The sequence below is a fragment of the Carassius carassius genome, chromosome 38 (genome assembly GCF_963082965.1).
Source record: "Carassius carassius chromosome 38, fCarCar2.1, whole genome shotgun sequence".
Lineage (NCBI taxonomy): Eukaryota > Metazoa > Chordata > Actinopteri > Cypriniformes > Cyprinidae > Carassius > Carassius carassius.
Window position 1 is genome coordinate 8,506,317 of NC_081792.1, and position 27,924 is coordinate 8,534,240.

The window sequence follows — 27,924 nt, forward strand, 5'->3', positions numbered from 1 at the left end:
AAAATAAGATTATATTTCATTTAAAATTAATACAATTTTAGTGCACATCATCAGAAGTAACAGAAACATGGTTCTCCTTTCATGGAATGAGCTGTAAGAGACCAGGAGTGCAAATTACAGTTTAGTTTTCTTAGCACCTCCTCTCTTGTTACATAACCCCTCCCTCCTTCTGCTGTCTGATCCCATCTGTAGATTCTACTCTTCTCCTCCCGCAGGCTGGATTTCGTATGATCCACTTGCCCTAGACCTTAGGTCTGGTCTGAATAGAGAGACACGGCCACTGGTGCTGCTGCAGAGGAAGTGCACAACTAAAGCTAAAGCCTAAAGACTCACAGAGAGCGATTCAGAGAAAGAGAGAGAGAGAGACGGGGGAGATGAGCTGTAGAGTCCAGTCTTGCTCTGGGACGGCAGACTGACTGAAGCTGCTATTAGTTTTACAGCTGTGCATCTCTGTCACTCTGGAGTCATGAGCTCAAAGGGGACGGACCTCCACAACAAACGTCTGCCGTGTGAGTATTTCACCTTTAGTTGAATTATTTTTGATAATCTTCTTAAACGTGTCCTCACAACACAATTAACAGAAGAATCATTGTGTAATTAAAGAATAGGAATAAGAAACACCGGGGTTTCCTTACTGTTATTAAACACATCCACCTGTTATAGTAAAGTGAGTATGAAGCAAACTTCACAACACTACATTTTGTACTTATGTTATGAAACCACCATACACACACACACACACACACACACATTTTCCACATATATACTTTATGTGTGTGTATTTATATATACATATAATATATACAGTACACAATTATATATTATGTAAACAAAAACTTTTATTTTGGTTGCAATTAATCGCGATTAATCATTTGACAGCACTAATATTTATATATAAACAAATTTTATTAAACACCTGTGATAACTTAACTTGATCTGACATTTGTGACATAGCTGATTTTAGTTATTTTTTAAGATATGCTGATATTTGAGTTTAAGTTTGATGGAATTTCTGAAAGAAACAAAAAAAAAAACCCAAACAAAAAAAAAAGAAAACACACAAAAAACCCAATTCTATTATTTTTTAAATCAAGACACAAAGTCACCTACTACAGAAAAGCATTTGCAGAATGTTATGTTATGTTATGTCATGTTATGTTATGTTATGTTATGTTATGTTATGTTATGTTATGTTATGTTATGTTTTTATTTTATGTTATGTTATGTTATGTTATGTTATGTTATGTCATGTTATGTTATGTTATGTTTTTATTTTATGTTATGTTATGTTATGTTATGTTGTGTTGTGTTGTGTTATGTTGTGTTGTGTTATGTTATGTTATGTTGTGTTGTGTTATGCATCACTGTAAAACCAAACAGTGAAATTAATCAAATGAAATTAGTTCACTGCACTCAAATAATAATGAAAGTTCATTGGACTTAATTTAAATAAGTTCTGTAAACTCAAGATTTTGTTGTAGTAAGGTGAACTAGTTCCCAGCATGCTATGCATCAGAAAACAAGGAAAATAAATGTAGAAATTAAGTGTTATTTTGTGTGTTTTTACACAATATTATCATAGAGGGACACTGTGATAATTTAAGGCAACTGGAAATGTGATTTTTAATTTTATGTAAACATCACTTAAATGTTTTTTGTGTAATCTGTTACAAAATATTTTTCGAGTGCTGTGAACTTATTAGGGTTAACAGTGCAGAAATTCAATTTTCGAGGGATTTTAATGGTTGTTTTGACCAAACATTTAAGTAGCCAGATTGACTTGATGAACCTGCCAAAGCTTAGAGAGCAAAGACTTACGTGGTTCTAGATTTGTTGTGTGCACCCTGACTGAAATCCCTCTAAATGGGATTATCTTTCTGCCATTTTTAGCAGATGGACTGTGGGTACAATCCAAGTTCCCACACTCAGTGGTCTCACACACACACACACACACACACACACACACACACACACACACACACACACACACACACACACACACACACACACAATGTCAATGTCAATGTCACCTTTATTTATATAGCGCTTTAAACAAAATACATTGCGTCAAAGCAACTGAACAACATTCATTAGGAAAACAGTGTCAATAATGCAAAAATGACAGTTAAAGGCAGTTCATCATTGGATTCAGTTATGTCATCTCTGTTCAGTTAAATAGTGTCTGTGCATTTATTTGCAATCAAGTCAACGATATCGCTGTAGATGAAGTGTCCCCAACTAAGCAAGCCAGAGGCGACAGCGGCAAGGAACCGAAACTCCATCGGTGACAGAATGGAGAAAAAAACCTTGGGAGAAACCAGGCTCAGTTGGGGGGCCAGTTCTCCTCTGACCAGACAAAACCAGTAGTTCAATTCCAGGCTGCAGCAAAGTCAGATTGTGCAGAAGAATCATCTGTTTCCTGTGGTCTTGTCCTGGTGCTCCTCTGAGACAAGGTCTTTACAGGGGATCTGTATCTGGGGCTCTAGTTGTCCTGGTCTCCGCTGTCTTTCAGGGATGTAGAGGTCCTTTCTAGGTGCTGATCCACCATCTGGTCTGGATACGTACTGGATCCGGGTGACTGCAGTGACCCTCTGATCTGGACACAGACTGGATCTGGTGGCTACGGTGACCTCGGAACAAGAGAGAAACAGACAAATATTAGCGTAGATGCCATTCTTCTAGTGATGTAGCAAGTACATAGGGTGTTATGGGAAGTGTTTCCGGTTCCGGTTTACCTAATTAATGCAGCCTAAAAATCCTTTAACAGATTTGTATAATAAAAGCATATTAGTATGTTATGTGTATGCAAGGTTAAAGAGATGGGTCTTTAATCTAGATTTAAACTGCAAGAGTGTGTCTGCCTCCCGAACAATGTTAGGTAGGTTATTCCAGAGTTTAGGCGCCAAATAGGAAAAGGATCTGCCGCCTGCAGTTGATTTTGATATTCTAGGTATTATCAAATTGCCTGAGTTTTGAGAACGTAGCGGACGTAGAGGATTATAATGTAAAAGGAGCTCATTCAAATACTGAGGTGCTAAACCATTCAGGGCTTTATAAGTAATAACAATATTTTAAAATCTATACGATGCTTGATAGGGAGCCAGTGCAGTGTTTACAGGACCGGGCTAATATGGTCATACTTCCTGGTTCTAGTAAGAACTCTTGCTGCTGCATTTTGGACTAGCTGTAGTTTGTTTACCAAGCGTGCAGAACAACCACAAAATAAAGCATTACAATAATCTAACCTTGAGGTCATAAATGCATGGATTAACATTTCTGCATTTGACATTGAGAGCATAGGCCGTAATTTAGATATATTTTTACACACACACGCTCGAAGGTTGAGACTGGAAATTACTGTAGATTGGCCACAGGAGAATTTTCCACACTTTCAATTTTGCTCACATTATGAGTAAAATGTCCATGTCTGTCAAAGAGATTTGGGAGATTTGCACCCCAGATGTTTAAGATGGTGTCATTAAAGTTTTGTTGAATTGTACTTGCTTGTCTAGGAATTTGCTCATTGTCTCAGCTTCTGTAATGATCATTATAATAATGTTTCTGATTTGCCAAAAGGCCACACAGTAAAGTGGAATGAAGGTTTGGGACTAAATAAAATTGTACATGAATAATACAGTCCAATCAATTTGCTATCCAGAACTGTTTGCATTTAAATCAATTTTTTCGTATTAGAATAAAAAAAAAAACCCATTATATATAGAAGGAGGTATATATATATATATATATATATATATATATATATATATATATATATATATATAAATTTTTTTTTTTTCATTTTTCTGGTAACTTTTTCTTAAACCTTTTCTTCAACTTTTACTGTTTATTATCAAGTCGTACTGGGATATTTGCTGAAATCGCTGAATGTTGTATAGCCCTAAAATAGAAATTGTGAGGTTATAACATTCATCAGTTCATAGTCCAATGTAAAAATATGCGGAAATCCAGAAATTCAAATAGCTGCAGATTATAACATGCAAAATGGGGGAAATGTCACTGACGTTTCCGTAACCCTAACCCTAACCCTAAAGCATTTAATCTTCTTATTTTAGGAGTTTCGATGACATCTGAGAAAAAGAGAACATTTATTTTGGTGGACAGAACATGTTATCAAGTTCTCTACTCCCCAATTCATACTTTCCTCACGACTCATTATGATGTCCTTTATCTTGAGGACGCTACTAGTTCCATTCACATTGTTCTTTGTGGTACTTTATTGTGAATCTTAGTTTCTCTGGAAACGGAACAGCTGAATTTAGAGTGGCCTTATTAAAGATGCTGAATTAAATGCGTCTAGGAAGTTAGTGTGTGTGAATGACTTCATTGTCTGATTGCTGGAGAGACTTGGGATGCTTCTGGGTTTCGTTTCCTTCTTTCTAAAACTTGCATAACCCACACATTCCACACAGACACACACACACACACACACACACACACACACACACACACACACACACACACACACACACACACACACACACACACACACACACACACACACACACACACACACACACACACACACACACAAATAACTCCCACTATTAATAATTCAGTTAGTTTAGGAAACCACAGATATGTATGTAGATTTGACACAGGGGATTTCTGTTTTATACAGTAACTATTCATGTTTTTGTTATATTATCAGACTTTCAGAAATATGCTGTGGTAATACTTAGACACTTAAATGTAATTAGTTGTATTATTTAACACAATTATAATAAAATTAATAGCATGCCAAACAGGACTGAAACAAAGAGCCAAAGTTAGCAGATGGTCCCACTGTGAAGTTATTATTTTTATTTAAACTGTGATAATATCAACATATTTCTTCTTCTTCTTGAAGAAGAATATAATGTTTTAAAAGGTGAAAAAACAGCTAATACTACAAAACATCATAAATATCCTTAAATCCATCAATGATACTTTCTGATGTTTGTGCTGTTGATTTTATGTAATAACAATATGCCACAAATGTACACAGCAATATATTTTGTATACAACATTTTCGTTTTGAGAAAATTTATGGACTATATAAATATACTGTATATTAAAAATGTATTTACATTTTAATACATTTCCAGCTTTTCATGTTTGAAATTACTTAGTACACGGGGACAACTTGCAGCACCCATTTAAAACAGAGTAATAATATATTTACAATTCACAAGTTCATTTAAATGTATTATTGTGGTCAAAGGAAGTTATCGAACATATTTAAAAACTGTGCCTTAACACTGGATATTTTATTAAAGGTCACGTTTTTCATGCTTTTTTGAAGCTTTGATTGTATTTACAGTGTGCAATATAACATGTGTTCATGTTTCGCGTCGAATCGCGTGTAAAAAAACACAGTATTCACACAATTCACTTATCTGTATACCGCTGTTTTCACTGTCATAAAAATGGGCTGTCCCTCCTTCAGAAATATGTAACGAGTTCTGATTGTGCCAGCGGTTCCTGTGTTGTGATTCGACAGCAGCTGAGCGCACGCTGCCCTCCTGGAAACGCGATTGGGCTAGTTTTGAGAAGCAAGTGGGCAGGATTTGTTTTGAAAACCTGGCAATCCTGATCTGAACGCATGTGCTGGAGATGTACTTATAATCACAGAACGCCTTTACTGACGAGATGCGCATGAAAATCGCATTAGATTTTTTTGCACAGCCCTACCATCTAGTTAACAAACCTAAACAGCATTGCCCTTTGTGTAATAAGTTACAGAAACTGTTAAACGCACCAACTTAAATAACAAAATACACTTACCGGTTGTGGTCCATAAACAACGCCTTCTCCAGGCAAAGAGGGAACTTTGAATAATCAAGAATAACTCAAGAATAATCTTTGTGCGAATCTGGCATTAAACTGATTGAGATTGAGGAAGCTGTCCTCAGCAAAATGTGCTGCACATAGTTTTACATGTGGATTACATAACATAAATTGTAACCATTGATCTCTAAGTACAGCGTCCCTGGGAAGCCCAAACAAAGGTGATTGGACTCTGAGATTAAAATAACAGTGTTTCAACAACATGGCGACAAACACAAACGCAACTCTTCCTCTTCTCCGTCAGAGCACAACAAGACCACGCCCCCTTTTTGTGTATTCCTGTGGGCGGAGGTTAGTCAAAAAACGGTTCTAGTGACGTCATTACTGCAAGAAGTTGAGGGATGTAGTCAAAGTCCTTTCAGGCAAGTTATGCAACTTGGCCGCCATCTTGGCAACGCCTCCGGGCAGCTATTTCAGACTAACAAGACCAGGCTCCTATCTAAATGAATGGGATGAATGGGCATAGAGTCAGAACTGCACTTTCACTGGTCACCTGGCCATAAAAACTACATGTATAGAAACAGCAGTAAAATATGATAAAAATCGCTGAAAAAGTTGGACGACTTTGCCCCAAAATAAGGTTTAAAACGCCTTTTCCCCCACAGGTTATAATTTTCCTATGCATGCGCAAGGGTTCACGACACCAACTTCATTTACGTCTTTATCCAGAATGCCGGTGTCTTTTACTTAAAATGTAAGGTAACATATTTGTGGTCGATATAAAATGCTTTAACTGGTAGTCCGGTGCCTTCGCGTTGTTATCACCCTCTTCTATGTGGATTCCATCTGATCAAAACCTCAACTGTGCGCATACGTCAGTGGAACCAGACGATAGATTAAAAGCGGATGATTGGCTTTCCAGCGGGAGGGGCGGGCCATTTTTGCCGTTACGGGTTTTCCTTATATAGTTGTTGAGGGATGAGAAAGTGGCATGTCTCTTATAAATTGTCTCTGATGTAGTCCAAACTGGTCGTTCGATGTAGGCGAATTCTGTTAAATAAAATATCTCGCTTGGCATTGAACTTTGAGCTTTAGAATTTTACAGATATTATTTATACTCTAACAACAACATTACACACTAACTAAAGTTTAAAACATGGGATCACGAAGAACGGGACCTTTAATATTTTCTACCTTGGTACGTCTTCCATGGCATAATGAAATTAATAGGTTTACTAAAACAGGACCTCACCTCATATGAACTTGCATCAGAGATGCTATTTAAAACGTATTTGAAACTGATATATAAGTATATAGACAGGACAGAAAATGTTAATGTAAAAAGGGGGAAACAGGATCGGGAAAACCTTACCAAACTGAAAGTATGGTCACCCTCATGTACACAGCTCAGTGAGTCAGTGGATCTTTGTTAAGCACTAGTCCATGGCTCCAAGAGCAGCATGTTGTCTCTCTAAGTTCAGTGTGTAGCCTATTTCTTTTCCTGTTTGGAAACATCTTCGGGTACCTGTAACGTCACCCTTGACATAATGTAAAATAACTGGAAAATTACTACTTACTCTGAACACAGTGTGGCATGCTTCTGTCCGCAGTTTGATGGATGGCATTGTGAAAGCGCAGCAGGTCAGAGATCAATAAAGCAGGGAGACGCTAACAGCCAGCGGCAGATGCAAATGACCTGACAAATCATGGCATTGGTAGACATGACAACTTTTATAACAGACCTGTGACATCATCACCTTGTGCTTGAGACTGAGTGTTACATAACTGTGATGTCCCACGGAGTACACTGATATGATAATAGCCTTAGATCAGCTGTTTTCCATGTAAGACACATAGGTGGGCCTATAATAAATTGCTTTGTATTTCATCTGTATTATTACTTGTTGAATAAATGTATTCATTGTTGTTATATATAGATCCTGGATTTACTCTATGGAGTTTTGTGGCTATGTTTTTAGCATTAAGGCTAACATACTTATGGTTTCAAATTCTTTATAGTTGACAAATAAAGCAGAAAGTCAAAGGGTGTCTGTTATAGTGAGTTTATCATGTCTAATGGGTTTTCTTAAAACCTGTTGAAAAAAAAACACTGTGATCTAGTTTCAAAAACTGTTGCGGAAAATCAATGTTAACAGTAATGACAAAAACATTTGTTCACCATAGCGGATCTTCATTTTTGTTGCTGTTCTGTTATGTCAAAGACGCTTGCAGAACAATGACACTCAATCAGTTTACACAAGTTAACCCTTAATAAAGCTTGTGATTACAGCTGAATACCACATCCTTCATCTAAGGTCTTCATTCATTTTGGTTAGAAATGGGTTAGAAATCCCGATATCTTTCCAAACCTCAAGAATGGCCATTTTCGATCCAAAGTTACCATATTTGTTGTCAAAAGTGTATAAAAACATTCTTCAGTGGGAGTAACCAGTATCTGCATTTAAGGTATGGTTTCTTAGTAAATCAGGCTTTTGCGCTAGGTTTAACACATGCACTTTTAACTCATTCATCTGGAAAGTTCATTTCCCATGCCCTATTTTCAAACTGAGCTCAGAGGGTTGTGGTGGACTGGTTTAAGTTGTTATTTAGTCTGCAATGCTTCTGAAAGTCACCTGCAATGCTTCTGAAAGAAAAATAGTTTGGGTGAGATGCCTGGAAGAGGCTGATGTGTGGTTTAGGAATTCCTCCTGTGGTAAGTAATTAAACAAACCTATGACTATTTAAACAATCTGAATACATTCCTGTGAATGAGAGGCCATGGTCTGTTAAAATCAAGACCTATTTTAAGGTTTATTTGTGTCTGAAATCGTTGGGACAGTTGGCATGAGTCTAAGAGGGCCTGTATGGATGCGGTGCCTTTTCTAGGACCCTGCTGGATCATGATCGCAGAATGCTTTAGTGTGAGAGCCACTGTGACAAAGTAAGCAGGGGGTAGGCTGGAAACAGAGCTTTGCCTTGTATGGAGGGAATGACATATCAGTACTTACAGACAATGCGCCTTTCTTCTCCTTTGATCTAACAAGTCTTACTTACCCCTTCTGGCGTAACTGCTGTGTGAATGGACAACACAGTCTGAAAAAGGGCGATGCGAGAAAGAAATGAGGCTGTGAGAGCATGAGAAAAATAGTGTGATCTCATCCTCATGTGGCTGTTTACTCGCCTTATGAATGATCATTTTGGATGATTTGGGGAAGGGTCAGAAAGCCTCATGATGGAGTCATTCAACTGAAATCAGTCACTGATTCAGTCCTATTAAAAACCCTGACTGATCAATTATGGAACATAATTTGACATATTTTCACAATACAACTCTTCTTTTCAATACCAGTGTGGTGTACCTTGATCAAAATCACACCATGTTCGTTCACTTAGGTCAGAGTAGAACTGGTGCCCTAACTGGGTCTGGCTTCTCCCAAGGTATTTTTTTTCATTTTTGTCTCCTGATGGTGTTTGGCCATTGTGGCCTTCTGGCTTGCTTAGCTGGGGTCTGAAAAACACTCTAATTTCAGTTATTTATCTATATGGCCCATTGAACAACGCCACTGGACTTGTTAAAAAAATTAACAGGCAGAACCTGAATTGTCTGAGTTTCAATAATAGATTCTGCAATTTCCTGTTTAATCACTGTGAAGCTGCTTTGACACAATCTGTAGTATGTAAAGCACTAAAGAAATGAAGGTAACTTCACAGTTTTTAGTAACTTTTATAGGTTCTCTTAATCTTGCATCTGTTGCATACATATCAGATTTGCATAATTTCTCCCACTTTGCATACTCTTCTACAGCAAATTTGATTTTATTCACTACTGTATTGTTGCCATAAACTTCAACCAATCTTCAGTCAAAATTAGTATTAAATGATTGTTGCTAGGTTAGGAGTGTCCTAAGTGGTTGCTAGGGTGTATTAAGCAGTTATCAGGGTGTTTCTATGTAGTTGTTAAGGTTTTGGGGTGTTTAGCATGGTGGTTTCTAAGACAAGGGAAGCTGACTTGGAGTGAAACCTTACTGCAGAATTTAACTAGAAACCAAAAATGTAAAAAATTCTAATCAAGGTATTCAGGATTCACTTATAAATAACAGGCAGGTGTGTTGAAGCATGGTTGAAATTCCAAAGAAGTGTGTTTTTGGTTGTGAGGGAAAGATAAACTTGTTTAGCTTTCCAAAGAACCCAGCGTTAAGGTATGTTCACCCAAAAATGAAAATTACCCTATCATTTACTCACCCTCAAACCATCCTAGGTCTAAATGATTTTCTTCTTTCAGATGAATACAATCGGAGTTATATTTAAAAATGTCCTGGCTCTTCCGAGCTTTACAATGGCAGTGAATGGGTGATATTCAATAGTCCATCCATCCATCCATCCATCCATCAATCCATCATAAAAAAGTGCCCCACATGGCTCCAGGGGTCAATAAAGGCCTTCTGATGCGAATTTATGCATTTTTGTAAGAAAAAATAACCATATTTAAAACTTAAAAAAACAAAAAAACAATCTTTAGCTTCCAGTAACTGTTGTATGCGCATACATGAGACAGTGGCATTATACATGAATGTATATGATGTCATACTGGGCCATACTCATAAATATGTTTCCGAAACCTATAAAAACCCAGAAGGAGTATTGGCACAGAAATACTCTGTCATTTGTCCAAATAGTTTTTTTAAACTTTGAGTCAAAATACATTAAATTATCATAGTCTCAGAAGAGAGAAGATGACTCCAAGTCAGGAAGAATAGGCTTTTATTAGAAGTAACAAATTGATTCAATTAACAAATTCAATTAACAAAATGAACAACAAAAACTACCCGAGGGGAAAAAACAGGCAGGCAGGCATGCAGGATAGGGCATGGCACAACATGACACGACAACAGGAACATCTAACATACACAAGGAATCAGCACAGGACTGCAGACACAAGGAGAACAAATAGGGAGACAAACGGGAAGGTAATGAGGTAGACACAGGTGGAGTAACTTAAACAATAACAAGGTAACAAGAAGGTAAGACAATAGACAGGAGAACACTTGGCACCAACAAACACACAACAAGCCATGTGCTCAAACCGACACAGAGTGATATCTGTTGGCCTCCTAGGGCACACCAGCAGAACTGTGACAAAAATAGCATTATACATCCTCTTTAAAGTATTTTATTTCAGAAATAAGAACTCTTTTGTCACAGCTACTCTTAGATAATGAGCTCAGAAGATGAAGAAGGTAACATCAAAAGTCTTTAATCCAACAAAGGTATTCCAACAAGGATAATCCAAACAGAGTAGCACGAAGACGCAGTCTCAAAAGTTGTTGACTCAAAAGATGGTGAAAAGGGATGGCAAAGGGCAGTTGGCTGGTGGAGAAAACTGGTGGGGGTTCAGGAGGAGGATGACTAACAGAGTACAGAGTGGAGATGGAGGTAATAGCCAGGGAGGAGCCTTGAGAAGGGGCGTGATAGCAGGTGCCCAGGTCACAGCCAGGACATCGCTCCATGGCAGCATCGATGGAGGGAGGAGCCATGGCATTACAGTACCCTACTCCGCCATGGGGATGACTGGAGGTGATGGCGGTGATGTAGGTGGAGCGTATGGCACAGACAGACAGCTGAGGAGTTGGAACTATGCCGAGGATCCAGGCGGCCACAACGGAGCTGCAGTGATGATCACCCGAGAGGAGGTGACATAGAGTTTGTGTTTTTATTTACTTTTTTACTTTCTTTGGCTCTCTCTTTTTACACACAAATTGTCTGCACTAATCACTTACGACAAAGGAACACTTTTGGACACTGAATACCGCTTCACTCGCCTGTTTCAGGACACTTTATCCTCCAACCCATCGAGACCATCTGAGATTCTCCAGAATGTTAAGATGAACAATGGCCACTTGAATAACCCACCGTGGTGACGGATCAAGAAACATAGCGGTAAATGCGCTGGGATTCACAACAGACTAAGAAAAAGAGCACACAGCCCTCCTCTGCTGAGCATTCTGCTTGCCAATATCCAATCTCTGGAGAATAAGATGGACGATCTTAGAGCCAGGATAAGTTTCCAACAGGACATTAGGGACGTAACATTCTTTGTTTGTCTGAAACATGGCTCCCGACCTCAGCCCCGGACACTGCTGTAACGCCGTCTGATTACTTCTCTGTTTTATGGATGGACAGGACAGTAGAGGCTGCTAAATCCAAAGGTGGTGGAGTGCGTTTCATGACCAACAAGAAATGGTGTGACCCCAGGAATATCTTCACTCTGTTGCGCTCTTGCCTGCCTTATCTGGAACATTTATCCATTATTTGCCACCCATTCTATCTACCCCAGGAGTTCTCATCGATCATTGTTAATGCTGTCTACATTCCACCACAAGCAGACACAAGCTTGGCTTTGTCGAAGCTTCACGATGTGCTCAGAGGTTACATTAACAAACATCCTGACGCGGTTATCATTGCGGGGGATTTTGACAAAGCAATTTGTTGTCATCTGAGAGGAACTGTAAATCATGCAGTAGCGTATGAGAGGAGACTTTCGGTTTGCCCTGCCACTCACTTGAAGATGTTCAGCCCGTCTTTTTTCACCCTTCTCCCAAAACAGCTTATACTCACTAATATATATATATAAAGTGTTTGAGGCATTTAAAATATAATGGAGCATTTTTTTGTCATTAAATAGGCCTATAAGTTTTTTTTTTTAAAGTAACTACCAAGCCGCCAGCACAGAGAGTGAGCTGATCATAGCCTATGTTTGATCAGTTCAGCCTTCTCAAATCATCACGTCTAAAATAAAATCCAAATATATAATACAGTTCAAGCATGTAACGATGTGTAACAATGACCCAATGGGGTAAGTAATCAGGCGCAAGGCGGTAGTACAGCTTTACTCAACAGGCACATTTTTATTCAAATAATTCAACATATTAAAAAAAAGGTGTAACAGATCGTCAATGCAAATACCCACAAAGGAAATAATAATAATAAATAAAAAGAAACAAAAACAAAAAAACGAAATCAACCAACAGATAGCCACGGGTTACCTATATCGTGAAGACAGAGTGGCATTCAAAATGCTCTCACCACAACACTCACAGCAATCACACTGCAAACCTACAAAAAAAAGAGAAAGAAACACAAATAAAGTGACCAAACCACCACACGATCCCAGCCACCTCACCACCGCCATCCATACAGTGAGGATAACCCAGAAGCCATTGTTGGTTTGAAAAGAAATCTACAAAAAGAAAGAAAAACAAATTAATTAACAGTGGGTAATGCAAGTAGAACAAACCAGTCAGCACCATAGAACCATCCTTTTATGGCCTAGGTTTTCCTTATACAATTATGATCCAACATCCAAAAAAAACAAACAAAAAAAACAATAAATAAACCAAAGAAAATTAAATCTAAAGTAAACGGTAACCATGCATCCCTGTAAGGGGAAACACAGTTAATTACAACAAAGAATTATTTACAACATAAAAAACACATCAATAAAATAAAACATTCAAATTAATTGCTGCACATAATAGAAAAACATTCAAAAGTTCCCTTCTAATTAAGCAATACCTCTAACATCCGTTATTTTGATGGACACTCAGGCAACAATCAGTCAGGCAATAATCCGGCCAAAACACTAAAAACAAAAGAAAGTAAAATCATTAAAACATAATCCTAAAAACAATTTTATAAAATTTTAATACTACTACGTCCTTAATGGTGTGTGTCATATATTCAGCTCGTAATAACGCTGCACCAGCATTTAACATAACTGCTCGTCTGCTACACTTCTTCTGAGGTGATCAATCATCAATTGAAGTTTTAGATGTGCCGTGACATCCATTCATCCACCAGTCAGTCAAAGACAGGAAGCGAGAGAGCAAAGTAACCTCACTACTGCCTTATATAGCACTAGGGCTGATGGGACTTGTAGTGCCCCAACCATGTCTCATTACAGATGTTTTAACATTAAACCCAGAAAAATGTCCGCTATATCCAATATGTTGTGCAGAGAGTGCAAGATAAAGCATGCTTTTTGGGACATAGAGGTGCCAGTGCGATCATAAAATAAAATAAAGAAATTTTAAATATAGAAAACAAACTTGATACGTTTTCTGCCATCTCGTCTTATCTTGAAAAGGAGCGCTTACAAAAATGAACCGAAACTCGAAATGAAGTACATGCCTCACAGGTAAATATATCTTTAGAAAGCTTTAAATGACTACTTAACAAAATAAAACAAATCAAAAACTCTTTCATTATAATCATAATCCGTATAGATGCATTTCTCTCTAAAGGCGCGTCTAATGAGGAGATGGCGAGACAGGCAACTGCATCCTTGCGACACAGACTCAGAAAACACCAGTTTATTAGTAAATAATTCAAATATCTCCTTACTATTTCCCCCTGTCCCATTTATGGTAATTACTTTTGCCGGTGTTTTGCGCCATCTTTTGAACGCATTTGAACACAGAACTGTTCATCTGCGCTGAAGGCACATAAACTATTTGATAGTAATTTGTATCAACATACGCTACATTTGTGAACGCATCTTTTCTGCAATGTCGCGCATCCAAATCTCACAAAATTGGCCAGCTCCCGACAGCATCAGGTGTTTTATTAATGGTGAGTATAATTATTTATTTAATTCAATGAATGTAATCAATTAGATATCATAATATTTAGGCTATAATAGTCTATTATAAAGCTGGTTGATTTGTATCAATGACATAATATGTAAATGATATGCGTGCGGCCCGTGAGTTTTGCACTTGAAACATAGTGCGGCCCAGTGGAAAAAAAAAGGTTGAGAACCACTGCTCTAAACAGTAACTTGAATTCAGAGGAACCCCAAACTAGCATCTCCGAGGACACGTGATGAAGCACGTCATGTCAGTCGACCGACCCTGACTGAGGCACCAACTTTTTTAAGCTGCAGGTAGCTGCCTTCAGTTGTTAGCGACAACATACAACATTTCTTTATCCTATAGTTCAGTATTTTGGTTTGTGATCGTCTATTACGATGTCTCTGTAACAAAAGCAGTTGCATGAATGCTAAAGTTTGAAACAAAAATGCAACATCAACAAAAACACTGACCACATTTACCCCTTCATGTTTTCAAGCACAGCTGTTTAGAGGTTAATGATGTCACAGAATTTACCAGTATTTTGGAATGGATGTGTGAATGGTGCTTTTCTGGAAAAAAGACGGAATGTCGTTGACTGTGTGAACAGCGCATTTTTTAATTTACCGGTAAAGTCGTTCCGGTAATTTTATGGCTATAGAGTCGCATTTCCAGCTAAATGACTCCCGACGCATGTGGCAAGGACTAAGAACCATCTGTGCCTTTGGAAACAAATCCTCTGCAGCTGTGAGAACATACCCGGCACTGGCTGATGAGTTAAACTCTTTCTACAGCCCCTTTGAATGCAACCAAGACAGCGCAAGTCTGCCGATCAGCGCATCAGGAAGCAGCAGTGGCAGCGATAATCATGTGATCACCGTGTCGGAAGACTAGGTTCAGAGCGAGTGAACATAAGGAAAGCAGCAGGTCCTGATGGGATTTCTGGCCGTGTTCTGAGGTCCTATGCTGATCAGCTCACTGATTTGTTTACATGTATTTTTAACGAGTCCCTTGCTACCTCGGTAGTTCCCACCTCCTTTAAAAATCTGTCATCATCCCTGTGCCTAAGAACAATAAACCCTCTTGCCTGAATGACTATCGTCCAGTTGACCTCACGTCAACACTCATGAAGGTCTTTGAGAAACTTATAAAAAACAACTTCTCCATTCCTTGATACTTTGGACCCTCTCCAGTTTGCCTATCGCCCCAACAGATCTACTGAAGATGCCATCTCTCACATCCTGCACTCTTTTACTCAAGCACATTGAAAGCAGCAATGGGAACTATGTAAGGCTGCTATTCATCAAATATAGCTCAGCTTTCAATACAATATTACCATTCAAGCTAGCTTCCAAACTCATGGACCTCAGCCTGAATTATTCAATCTGCAACTGGATTCTTGATTTCCTCACAGGTAGACCTCAAGTGGTGAAAGTAGGCCAGTTCACCTCCAACTCCATCACCCTGAACGTAGGAGCCCCAGAGGGCTGCGTCCTTAGTCCCCTGCTTTACTCTCTCTACACACATGACTTTGTGTGTTCCCACAGCTCCACATCTATTATCAAAATTGCTGATGATACTGTGGTTCTGGGCCTCATTTCCAAAAACAATGAAGCATACTTTGATGAGGTAGAGAAACTCACATCATTGTGCAGGACAATTGTCTCTCTATAAAGGTAAGTAAAACTAAAGAGCTGATTGTGGACTTCAGCAAGAGACAGCAGCGGCCCTATACTCCTCTTATGATCAGCGGGACCCCTGTGGAGAGGGTGAGCAGCTTCAAGTACCTTGGTGTAAACATCTCCGAGGACCTGACTTAGACTTCACACATCCAAACACAGGTTAATAAAGCCAGGCAAAGGCTGTACCATCTGCGACAGTAGAGGAAATTCAGGGTCTCACCAGCAATCCTGATAACTTTCTATTCAGAGGCTATAGAAAGTGTATTGACTCAGTGTATATCAGTGTGGTATAGGAATAGCTCCAGTCAAGACTGCAAAGCCCTGCAAAGAGTTGTGGGCTTAGCTCATCTACCTCAAATGCTGCAAAAGCAGAGCTGTTAAATCATCAAGGACTCCATTCACCCCAGTAACCATCTTTTCATTTTGCTGCCATCTGGTAAGCGCTTCCGCAGCCTGATGGCAAAAACCGAGAGACTCAGGAGGAGTTTCTTCTCCCAGGCCATCAGGCTCCTAAACTCAAACTCCTAACTTCTACATGACCTCACTTAATTATCAGTAAGATACTTAATATTCTGACATTGTCACTAGCTGTCATGGCTATTCTTAGATAATGAGCTCACAAAGATATAAAAAGGTAATATCAAAAGTCTTTACTACAACAAAGGTACAAGTCAAGTCAAGACACCTTTATTTATATAGCGCTTTTAACAATACAGATTGTATCAACGCAACTGTACAGCATTAATTAGGAAAATAGTGTGTCAATAATGCAAAATGACAAAAGTAAACACTCATTTTTCAGTTGAATTCAGTGATGTCATCATCCAGCTCAGTTCATTTAAAAAAGTATCTGTGCAAACAAGTCAACGATATTGCTGGAAAGTAGGTGTCCCCAACTAAGCAAGCCAGAAGAAGAACTGAATACACAGGAACTTAAAAACACAGACCAAACAAGGATAATTAACAAGACAACCTAATGATGTACTGAAATCAGAAACAATGACAACAAATTAAGTCAGGTATGGTGAAAACACAAAGAGTCCATGTAATCTTTATACTACAGTATAGTGTACTTCTTTTTCTATTTCAAGTGTGTTGGATCAACCCTCAAACTATAAATCTGATTGCTTAGAAAAGTAACAGCACACAGCTCTTTAACAAGCTGCATGATTTGAGGCATCATTCATGTCCATAGAACAGTGTTTGCCTTAGCACACACCAAAAATAAAATATAATATGAAATGAACAGAATGTAGTTATTGCAGCCTACAAACTTATATGTGATCCACTGGTCAGGAACACACATGAGCTCCGCCAATCCTGCCAGCTGACCTGAATAAACACTATGCCCACCGCACTGGCATTTTTCTAAGTGCGACAATGGGCAGCAAAATATTGTTTTTTAGGGACAATAGTTCTCCTACTTGCTCCTTTCTCAATCACGTCAGAGAAAATGGCATTTGACTGGAAGGGAATGCCAGAAAATAAAACACACACTGTAGCTGCACCCCTGAGCAAAACACTTAACCCTGTGTTATTTCAGGAGCACCAAGTCATCATTTTATTTTCACACACGTGCAAAAAAGCAAATATGCACAGGGCAGATGTCAAGGACCAAGTCACAGCAACACGGTTATGCAATATCCATTTATGGCAAGTCGGTTGAGTTTTAAGTGCCTCAACCTTCTCAACCTTTTATGTAAATACTGGTGTGTGTTTTAAATATTAAACTTGGACAAGGTCAAGGAAAAATGAAAGAGGAGATCCCTGCAGAGTACAGAGAGGCGAGTTTAAGTTTACGTGTTGAATGATTTGACATTTGGATGTTAGAATGCCAATAGGTAAAGCCTTTATTTCAGTCCTGGTGTGTTCCTGCTACTATCTTAGTTTGACTCTGCAGGATTAACTGAATGTTCTTCCGATACAATACAATATAGTGGACCTGAAAAAACTGAAAAAAATTGAAAAATTTATATGCATCTGTTTTCTAAATGCATGTTATTGATATTTCATCCATATTCAAGATATGCTAAATTCCTTCATTTGTTATAACCCTTAAGTGGCAGTGTTTTTTTTTTTTTTGCACAAAATAGACAAAAGTAACAAAAGTATTGGGACACCAGACCATTATACTAAACATATGAGCATATGTGAGGTCAGGTACTGATGTTGGATGAGACAGCCTGGCTCACAATCTTCGTTCCAGTTTAGGTGTTTCATGGGGTTGAGGTCAGGGCTCTGTTCGGGCTAGTCAAGTACTTCTACAAAACACATTCAACCATGTCTTTATGGAATCGTGCTCTGTGCACTTAGGCACAGTCATACTGAGTTAGAAACGGGGCCTTCCCAAAAACTGTTCTCACAATCTCGGAAGCTAAGCATTGTTCAACATGTCTTGGTGTGCTAAAGCATTAAGACTTTCCTAAGGGGCTGAGCACACAGCCCCTGAAAAACATCCCCATAGCAATATCCCCCTCATCTACCAAAACTTTAAAACTGGCACAATGCAATCAGGCAGGTAAAGTTCTCCTGATATCCAAAAAGTATAGTATTGTCGCTGTAGTATTGTTGCCTCTGCTGCGATGTCGTTTTACAGAGGAAAATTTCCTGAACCTAGTAAGGTGCGTAACATTTCCATCATATGCTTGAGGTATTCGGCCAGTCACAATGCACTAGATAGCTGGCCAATAAGAGCACACTGTGCTTTTCAGAACGATGAACTTTGTAAAAATCAATGGGTTTCAGAAAGGTGGGGTATAGAGGAGAAACAATAATGTACATTATGTGGAAAGTAAGTTTTTTTTTTTTAAAACCTTTAACCACGTAAACAAATTGCATTACACCAAATAATGTTCTTTTTAGGAATGTCTTTTTAGCAATGCCCTTTAATAATTTTTTTGCTCAAGAATGTTGCCAAATACTTTGTCTATGTCTATTTAAAGTGGACTTTTAAAATGTATTTTTCTTGAGAAAACAGTACAGTTTCAAAAAAAAAAAAATATATATATATATATGTATATATATATATTTAAATTAAGCAATATAAACAATTTAAAGATATAAGTTGCATACGTTTTTCTTACAATTTTTAATTATGTAAGCTTTATGTTTCCCCTTAAATGACGAGGGCATTTATAGTAATGTTAATATTTAACTAGTCCCCAAACCTTGATATTTATGCATAACTTTGATATTTATGTTTGTTGACTCAGTTGATTGAAATTGACAGTTTGCAAATTATATATTACAACACATTTGTGTTAATGCTCTCATGCTTGCATGTCAAAAGATAAACCTGCTTACACGCACAGGACTGTCAGATGGAAACATAAATGGGACATCCAGCTTCCCCTTTGCCCTTTCTGGCTGTGGTGGTCAGCTAGTGCAGATCTCATTAGTTATTCAGAGTGACAGCGCTGTGGCCCCTGGATGCCTCACATCGTCCACACTGCCATCCACCAGGCAAGAGAGAATGACCCCATCTAAACCTTACACGACTGCCTAAAGTGGCAGTTTGCCTGTCAAATGTGATGACTCATGAATTCTTTAAACAGAAATAAAAAGGAAATGCAGTCATCACAGTCTTACCCTAACACTCCATGGTGCAAAATGTTCTGCTACCCTAAGATAATATTGTAGATCAGGGGGGTCAAACTCAGTTCCTGGAGGGCCGGAAAGTGTTCCATAATAGAAAGCAATGCACACAGGTTTGGAACGATGTGAAAGATATGCCCAAACATGGGTGGAGGATGATATATACACTGTCTATAACATAAACAAGAGTTGGCAGATAGTTTTGGAAAGTTACTCATATATATTTTATGAATGTATATCTCCCAACATCCTATAGATATGGTTCATAAACTCAGTGCTAGATGCCTGGTCTGTTTTGAAGTTGTCCTTATAAAGCCGCTGTATCATGTTTGATACCACTCAGCAACTGCATCAAACAGCATACTTGTGCTCTGTTTGGGTCTCTAAATAAAACTGGTGTCTTTCTTCCTTGAGTATGACCTCCATATTCTCCTATATATTATCATATATGGTTCATAAAAACCTGATGCAGTGAATCATATATGATGCTCAAAAAACAATATACAACAATCAGGCATAAAATGATGACCACTGACAGGTGAAGTGAATAACACTCATGATCTCTTCATCACGGCACTTGTTAGTGGGAGGAATGTATTAGGCAGCAAGTGAACATATTGTCCTCAAAGTTGATGTGTTTAGAAGCAGGAAGAATGGGCAGGTGTAAGGATTTGATATTCTACTGTTTTGCTCAGGAAGTTAATGCTGGTTCTGATGGAAACGTGTCAGAATACACAGTGCATCGCAGTTTGTTGAGTATGGGGCTGCATAGCTGCAGACCAGTCAGGGTGCCCATGCTGACCCCTGTCTACTGCCGAAAGTCCCAACAGAGTGCACGTGAACATCAGAACAGGACCATGTATCAATGGAAAAAGGTGGCCTGGCCTGATGAATCACATTTTCTTTTACATCCCGTAGATGGCCGGGTGTGTGTGTCCTATCTGGGGAACACATGGCACCAGGATGCACTATGGGAAGAAGGCAAGCCGCTGGAGGCAGTGTGATGCTTTGGGCAACGTTCTGCTGGGAAACCTTGGGTCCTGACCGTCCTACCATCCATGTGGATGTTACTTTGACACGTACCACCTACCTAAGCATTGTTAAAGACCATGTACGGCCTTTCATGGAAACTATGTTCCCTGGTGACTGTGGCCTCTTTCAGCAGGATAATGTGTCCTGCCACAAAGCAAAAATGTGCTGAACAACAAGTCAGATCCTTTGAGGCCCCACCTCACAACTTACAGTACAGGACTTAAAGGATCTGTTGCTAACATCTTGGTGTCAGATACCACAGCACACCTTCAGGGGTCTATTTGAGTCTGTGCTTCGATGGGTCTGGGCTGTTTTGACAGCAAAAGGGGGATCAAGACAATATTAGGAAGGTGGTCATAATGTTATGCCTGATCAGTGTATATTTCCAAACTAATAAGCTGTATAACAGAAAAATTAGTTGGCCCCCTTCGTCACATGGCCTGGGACAACGTTTCTATTTATCCCACTCAGACGATGGCCCTGTTCTACAACACGTCTGATAGCAGCTGCTCTCCCAGTACACACGTTACACACCAGACAATCTTTACATTATTCCTATTTTAGACCAGGTTTAAAAGGCAGATCCAATAATTTCAGGCTCAGCCTGTGCCTTCTAATTATGGTTGAATTGTGGGACGCTGTCTCTGTGAGTCTGGATGTATTAATGACTTGTGAAAGGAAAAGAATGCCATTCTCTAACAGGTTACAGCCGTAGTGCAAGCTTTAGGGCTGTTATTTCAGCTGAGCTGATGTGTGCTTCTTTTCAAGGACAGTGAAATACAAATTTAGGCTGGACATGTCATACTGGCAACCATAATTAGCTTGATTGTTGCTTGTGTGTGCTGTAAAGAGTTTTTGTGTAATTAAAAAATACACAAATGAATGCAGTCTACTAATATACAGCCTCTATATTACTGTACTGCATCTGATGAAAGCTGAAATGAAGTCGGCCAGCATTGCTTTACTCAGAACTGGTTGTTCATGTTTTTATTAGGTAAGTTCCTGGGGTCAGAGTGGTAGATGACTCATATTGTCTATTTTGAGATCCTTATGCATGAGCTACTACATTGAGATGTCTCTGTTTATAGACCAATGACTAACATCTCTGCTTCCAGGCCAAAGGTCAGTTTTCTTGGCCAGCCGATATTGCTTCCATAAATTACCGTCATACATAGGCTATGTCTGCCTAATTTTAATTTTTTTGTAAAACATGTTTTCAAATATATGTTTATTATCAAAAAAGGACATCTTATTGACTTCTGCCCATTCATTAAAGCAATGTGGCAGAACCATGGTTCCAAGGTGTCATTATATGTGTTTACATGACACTCCATGACAAGCTACTGCAAATAATACTGTGATATTACAAATAAAACTGTTTCAGAGTGACTTCTTTTTTCTTTTTAAACCATTTTCCTTTGTAACATGTTGAAAGCACTCTGGGGACAAAGTGTTTGTGATTTTGTCCCCATACAACTACTGTATAGCTCGATCAGAAACACACTCAAACGAGCATGTTTATATGGCGGCGTATGCTAAATAATACCAATAATAGTATAGAGATTTCAAGTGTAAATTGTGCCCCCTGCTGGTGCAATTATTATTATTATTTAATTTATTTGAAAGGGTTGTATATTGCAACTTGTCCGTTATTTGAATGGAATTAACTAACTGTTGTATAAAAGCGAATATTCTGTCATTGGGTGTTGACCTGGTGTCTCTGTTGTTGCTGGTAGCGGAGACGGAGCATGCGCAGAGAGTCCCGGACCCAGATTCGACCCAGCAAACGAGGATGAAAGAAAGACAACGATTCTTTGAGGAGGTCTTTCAACACGACGTGGATGTCTACCTTTCCTCTGCACACCTGCAGATAGATTATAAGAGACGTGAGTTTGAACACAAACATACATTTTTTTAAATTGTTATATATAATATTTATAATATAATAATATAATGTGATTATTAACAAATTTTAGGGGGGAAAATACTTCTAGTGTGCTAACAATAATACTACTAATAATAAATAATAATAATATCTCTGCCAGAGTGACTGCTTGTTTTATTTTATTAAATAAAACATTGACTGCAAGCTAACTTGTTGTATTAGCTCCGAAATCTTATCATCACACATCATCAATGTTAATAGAAAAATATCGCACATTATTATAGAAAAACCCATTTGTTCAAAGACTATGATCTTTATTCTAAGACATGTGTTGAGATAGATGAAATAAGCAAACATACACAATATTATAAGTAGGCAAATACACAATATTCACTTCCAATAATTGTCTTTTTATCTAAAATGCTGTGTTTGACCCTCCTATTGCAGCTCCCTTAGGAAGTATTTCATCAATGGAGGTGAACGTTGATATGCTAGAACAGATGGAGCTGATGGACATCTCTGATCAGGAGGCCTTGGATGTCTTCTTCAGTGCCAGCGGAGAGGAAGAATCACTGACGTCCCATCTTCCAGGTACATTCTCCAAACCAGTCTAAATAGCCTTTCACTTGCATCAACAAATTTTATAGTTTGCTAGTTGGTGTTCCTGCTTGACTGCAGTATCTAACAGAATCAAGTGGCAGGTAATATGCGATCCACTGTCCAATATGGTAATTGCAAGCGCCTCGCTCGACACCATGATCCCGCTCAAGACTGGGTTCTACCCGAGCACTGGAATCGCAGCAGCAGCAGGCTTTAAACCAGCCTGTGCCACACCCCAGTTCTCACTGCAGCAATTCTCTCTCGCTTCCCACTGCGGCCTCGCCTCCGCGACCGCGCGTCGTAAATCAATACATTTTTCAGGTGAAGACGCTAATGCAGGTTTCGTGGCTGAAGTTTGACGTAATTCTGTCGGATGACGATGCCATTTTTATCAGGAAGCCAAGGCATTTTTCAAGGCAAGTCATCTGAAATGTCTGAAGACATTACATTTGCCTTACTGTGCATGTTTAAACCTCACTGAGATGACAGACATAAGTTTCATGCAATTATTCTGACAGGACCAATTTATTAAGGGACATATTTCACCATTTACTGTACCTGCGTGATCACTCAGAATTTATCTAAACACAACTACCATTGTGTTTCTCAAAGGACCTCAGATGATGCTAACCCTGAATCAACAAACAGAACTAACAAATATTGCTACAAGTATGACTGCATCATATACTAATTATTAATAATATTAATAATGTTCATCGTCTGCCTGACTACGTCTTGTATTAATTTTTCTACAAATCCTGTCATACGTGCACAAACTGACAGTCACCACTTATAAGCTATTACTAAATATTGTAGACACATCATTTTCTGTAAAGTTGCTTTGTAACGATTTGTACAAAGCGCTATACAAATAAACTTGAATTGAATAGAATTTTGCCACAGGACAGCAAGTGTGAGTAAAATCTATGTTGTCTTTTCAGGACAGTAATACGAAAAGCATGCAATGTAAATATCTTTAGAAATCGCTTGAAAGTGAATAGCACATAACTGCAATTATCGTTACTGTTATAATCATGTCTATTGATACAATGTTTTACAAGACTAAACATGCTTCATCGTTTTCAAAAGCCTCTGTTTCCACAGTCCATACTACAACGTGACAGAACAGAATTCCAAATTTATCCGCTCTGGAGACCGTTTAAAAATGCCAGAAGGCCAAAACGAGTGGAAAACATGTTTTTCAAGCAGGAACGTAATAATGCAGACATGGCTTGAGGAATTGTCAAACCAGGCAACCAATTGCTAAGCTGGCAACACAGTAGGCTGCCCAGGCATTTTTTATTTTTAGCTTGCCCCATCAATTGTTACTAACACTTCTACTTTTCTTGCAGCCAACAACTACAGCAGCCGAAGCAAGCTCCGCAGGTGGCTCAACCAGCTATCTCTACTCCTCCTCTCATGCTCCCATTTACTTCTATGTTCTGCCACACCCTAACCATCCTTAAGACCTATTAGCGGTCAGACCAATTCCTTATCAAAGAAGCTCACAGAACCCTCATAAGCCAACCCTTCTAACGCCAACCCATAATCTCCTGGCCACATAACTTTACCTTTCCATTCGATGGTAGGCGAGGCTTAACCGTCCGACGCCACGAGTCTAAACTCCCTCCGCTATCCTCACATCTTTTCCCCCCGCCTGGCGAGGGTTACCCGTTCGATGTTCTGAGTTGATACCCCATCGGATGCAGTGAGAGCCTCCCAGCACAGGTTTTCTTTTCCTCTCCCCGTCCTGCGAGGCTTACCCGTCTGATGCGTGTGCTCCCGTCAGACGTCGGAGACAGTTCCCCCGGTCGGGTTCCATACTTGCTGCCCACAAGCGAGACTTATCCGATGCAGTGAGTATCGACCCATTCCCCGGACAGCACGCCAAATACTCAAATCATACCTCAGCAAATTATATGTAAGCATGAACTCGTGAAATTATGTTCTCGTAACAAGGTTGGGAGGAGCGCATCAGATACCTAATCAACACGGGGGAACAACAATCGAGTAATCACTCCCACAGTATAAATATCGCTGACTTACCTCTATCCATTGACGGTTAATCAGCATCCCTCCTCCACCCCATCTCCTCACTTCGAGTTCACTTTATAAATAGACGGGGAAGGGGGGGTACTCTAGGTTCGGGCCATACCCGAGCTCGGAGCCCTTCCCCAGACAGCACGCCAAATATGCATACCATACCTCAGCTAATTATATGTAAGCGTGAACTCGTGAAATAGTTATATAAAAAATTGTCCTGGCTATTCCAACCTATCATTGCAGTCAGTGGGTGTTGCAGTTGAACAGTCCACAAATCATCAAATAAAGCACGCGCATTTATAATAAACATGCCTCATACTGTTCCGGGGGTGAAAAAAGGCCTTTGAGTAAGAAAAATGTCCATATTTCAAATGTAACAAACACTTCTTTCTCACTTCCGTTATCTGTCATACGTGGAAAGCGTTCCGGACGGATGACATAGCACGTATGTGCAGCACGCGCTCCTCTGAGATATGTTAGTCTTGCAAGTTTGTTTATAGGAGCAAAGGAAGCAAAGTTTTCTCACTTTAGCAAAAGAAAACCAGTCTCCTCTTGGTTTATTTTGAAGTCCTCCAACATTTTTTTTTTAAATCCTCGGTTTTACTTCTAATTCATGACCACCATTTTGTTTTGTTCTCTCTCTGCGTTCGTCACTAATCACGCAACGCCGATGTATTACGTCATCTGCCGGAATGGCTTCCGCGTATGACAGATAACAGAAATGAGAGAAGTCAAGTCAAGTCACCTTTATTTATATAGCGCTTTAAAAAAAATACATTGCTTCAAAGCAACTGAACAACATTCATTAGGAAAACAGTGTGTCAATAATGCAGAATGATAGTTAAAGGCAGTTCATCACTGAATTCAGTGATGTCATCTCTGTTCAGTTTAAATAGTGTCTGTGCATTTAAGATAATAGAAGTTAGAGAAAAGTGTTTATTACATTTGAAAAGATTAGTCTGAAAGAAGAAAATCATATAATCCTAGGATGCCTCAAGAGTTAGACACACGTTATTTTGATTTTTGGGTGAACTAACCCTTTAAATTAACACTCACCAACCTGCCAAATGCAGGTGAAAAACCCATGATGGGTAACCCATATAAACTCAGTCATCTCAGGAGCCTCCAATATTAAAACAACAAAGCATTACGAGGGTCATACAGCGGACACTAATACACCTTGTTTTAAAATTCCTATACATTGTTTTTAAAATTACCGGAAAAAAAAGTACAAATGCAATTTTGTTTTTATTTTTACTGTATTTTATTTTTTAATTGTATACACAAACAATGATTTTAATAAACCTGAAAGTGTTTGATTCATAATTGATTCATAATCAGATTTAATAATAAATATATTTAAGGCTAAGCAGTGATATCTGTTCAGAATTGTGTTTATTTCTGATGTTGGCCATTTAAACTTCACTGTGTATTTGATGATATTTTATGCAAGAAATTTTATGTTTAAATCCTGGTTACTTTAGAATCGGCTCTGAGTTGGGGTTTTGCGCCTGTTTGGAGAAAAAAATCAAGGCAGCAATTTAGTTAGTGTGGAAAAAGCTTAAGTCTTTCACAGAGACAGGTGTGATTTTTTCAGGAGACCTATTTCAAGGACATCTGTCAGTTACTATGAACATTTTCTATGTGGTCTTGCATAAAGAATGGCTTAGAGCCATTTTTAGAGCCACTGTTGTTAAAGAAAAAAAAGACTGCTTTTCTAGTAAAAAAAACCTTTTATAGTTAAACATTTTCCAGGGAAGTGTCATAAGAAACAGTCACTCATTATATGTTGAAGCCATTTGGTTCAGATCTAAGGATCACTAGTCATCAAGTCATCTACACTGAAAAAATGTCTTGTAGATAAAATTGCTCCGTGAACAATTGTGTCCAATTAAATTAAATAGTCACTTCTTTTCCAGCTCTTGGCCACACTGACATAGAAGAGGATGGACTGCCGAGATCTCACGTGTCCTTGAGAAATGCTGACCCTTGTGAGATCAAATCCCGAATGTTGTCCACTTCCTCCAACTCCACCTGTGACAGTCAAGCCTCCAACGAGGACAGATCGAGCACTCCCATCGTTCAATCAGATGATGAAGACGCGCATGAAGATGTGCCCACAGCCAGTGATGCCACAAAAAAGCAGTCTGCACCCTTATTATTATAAACTGCCTTCTCTTTAATTACTGACAGTTTGGGAAGTGTAACATGTCTAGGTTGAGACTGTTTCATGGGTGGGTTGACCGGTTTTAGCCATAAATCAATCTACCAAAGACCTTCATGAATGCTTGTATTTCACAACACTTTCAAGGCCACTATTACTCCACACTGAGAGCGTCACACTTCCTAGCAATTTTGTAATATAATTTGCATCTTAGCAAGATTTGACTGTATCTTTTGTTGTTCTTTGGAAATATAGGTTTAGAAATACCTACACACATTTTGCAATGCTCTTTACAAAGACTGATGGTGCTCTGCAGGCGGACTACATTGAATTAAGGCAGTGAGTCTCATGAAAACATTTCCAAAAGGAAACAAAACATAAAATAGTAACACTTTAGAATAAGGTTCCATTAGTTAATGTTGGTTAATGTTTTAATTAACATGAACAAACAATGAACGATACATTTGTTACTGTATTTATTAATTAGTTCATAAAAATACAGTTATTCAT

The 27,924-nt window shown here is 38.7% G+C and overlaps 1 protein-coding gene across 1 annotated transcript; it reads left to right on the forward strand.

Annotated features, from left to right (window-relative positions):
• The first annotated feature begins 222 nt into the window (after positions 1-222).
• LOC132119255 (dysbindin-like) lies at positions 223-27,897 on the forward strand. The gene is made up of 4 exons (XM_059529063.1): positions 223-509; positions 22,459-22,608; positions 23,055-23,198; positions 27,170-27,897. Exons 1-4 carry the CDS (start codon positions 467-469, stop codon positions 27,415-27,417), a joined length of 585 nt encoding a protein of 194 aa, XP_059385046.1. The 5' UTR covers positions 223-466; the 3' UTR covers positions 27,418-27,897.
• Positions 27,898-27,924: the final 27 nt, after the last annotated feature.

Excerpts from the sequence above, each read along its gene's own strand:
- LOC132119255 (XM_059529063.1), top strand. The coding sequence starts at position 467 with ATGAGCTCAAAGGGGACGGACCTCCACAACAAACGTCTGCCGT. Across the intron at positions 510-22,458 it reads CCACAACAAACGTCTGCCGT|CGGAGACGGAGCATGCGCAG; the intron begins GTGAGTATTTCA and ends TGTTGCTGGTAG. Across the intron at positions 22,609-23,054 it reads GCAGATAGATTATAAGAGAC|CTCCCTTAGGAAGTATTTCA; the intron begins GTGAGTTTGAAC and ends CTCCTATTGCAG.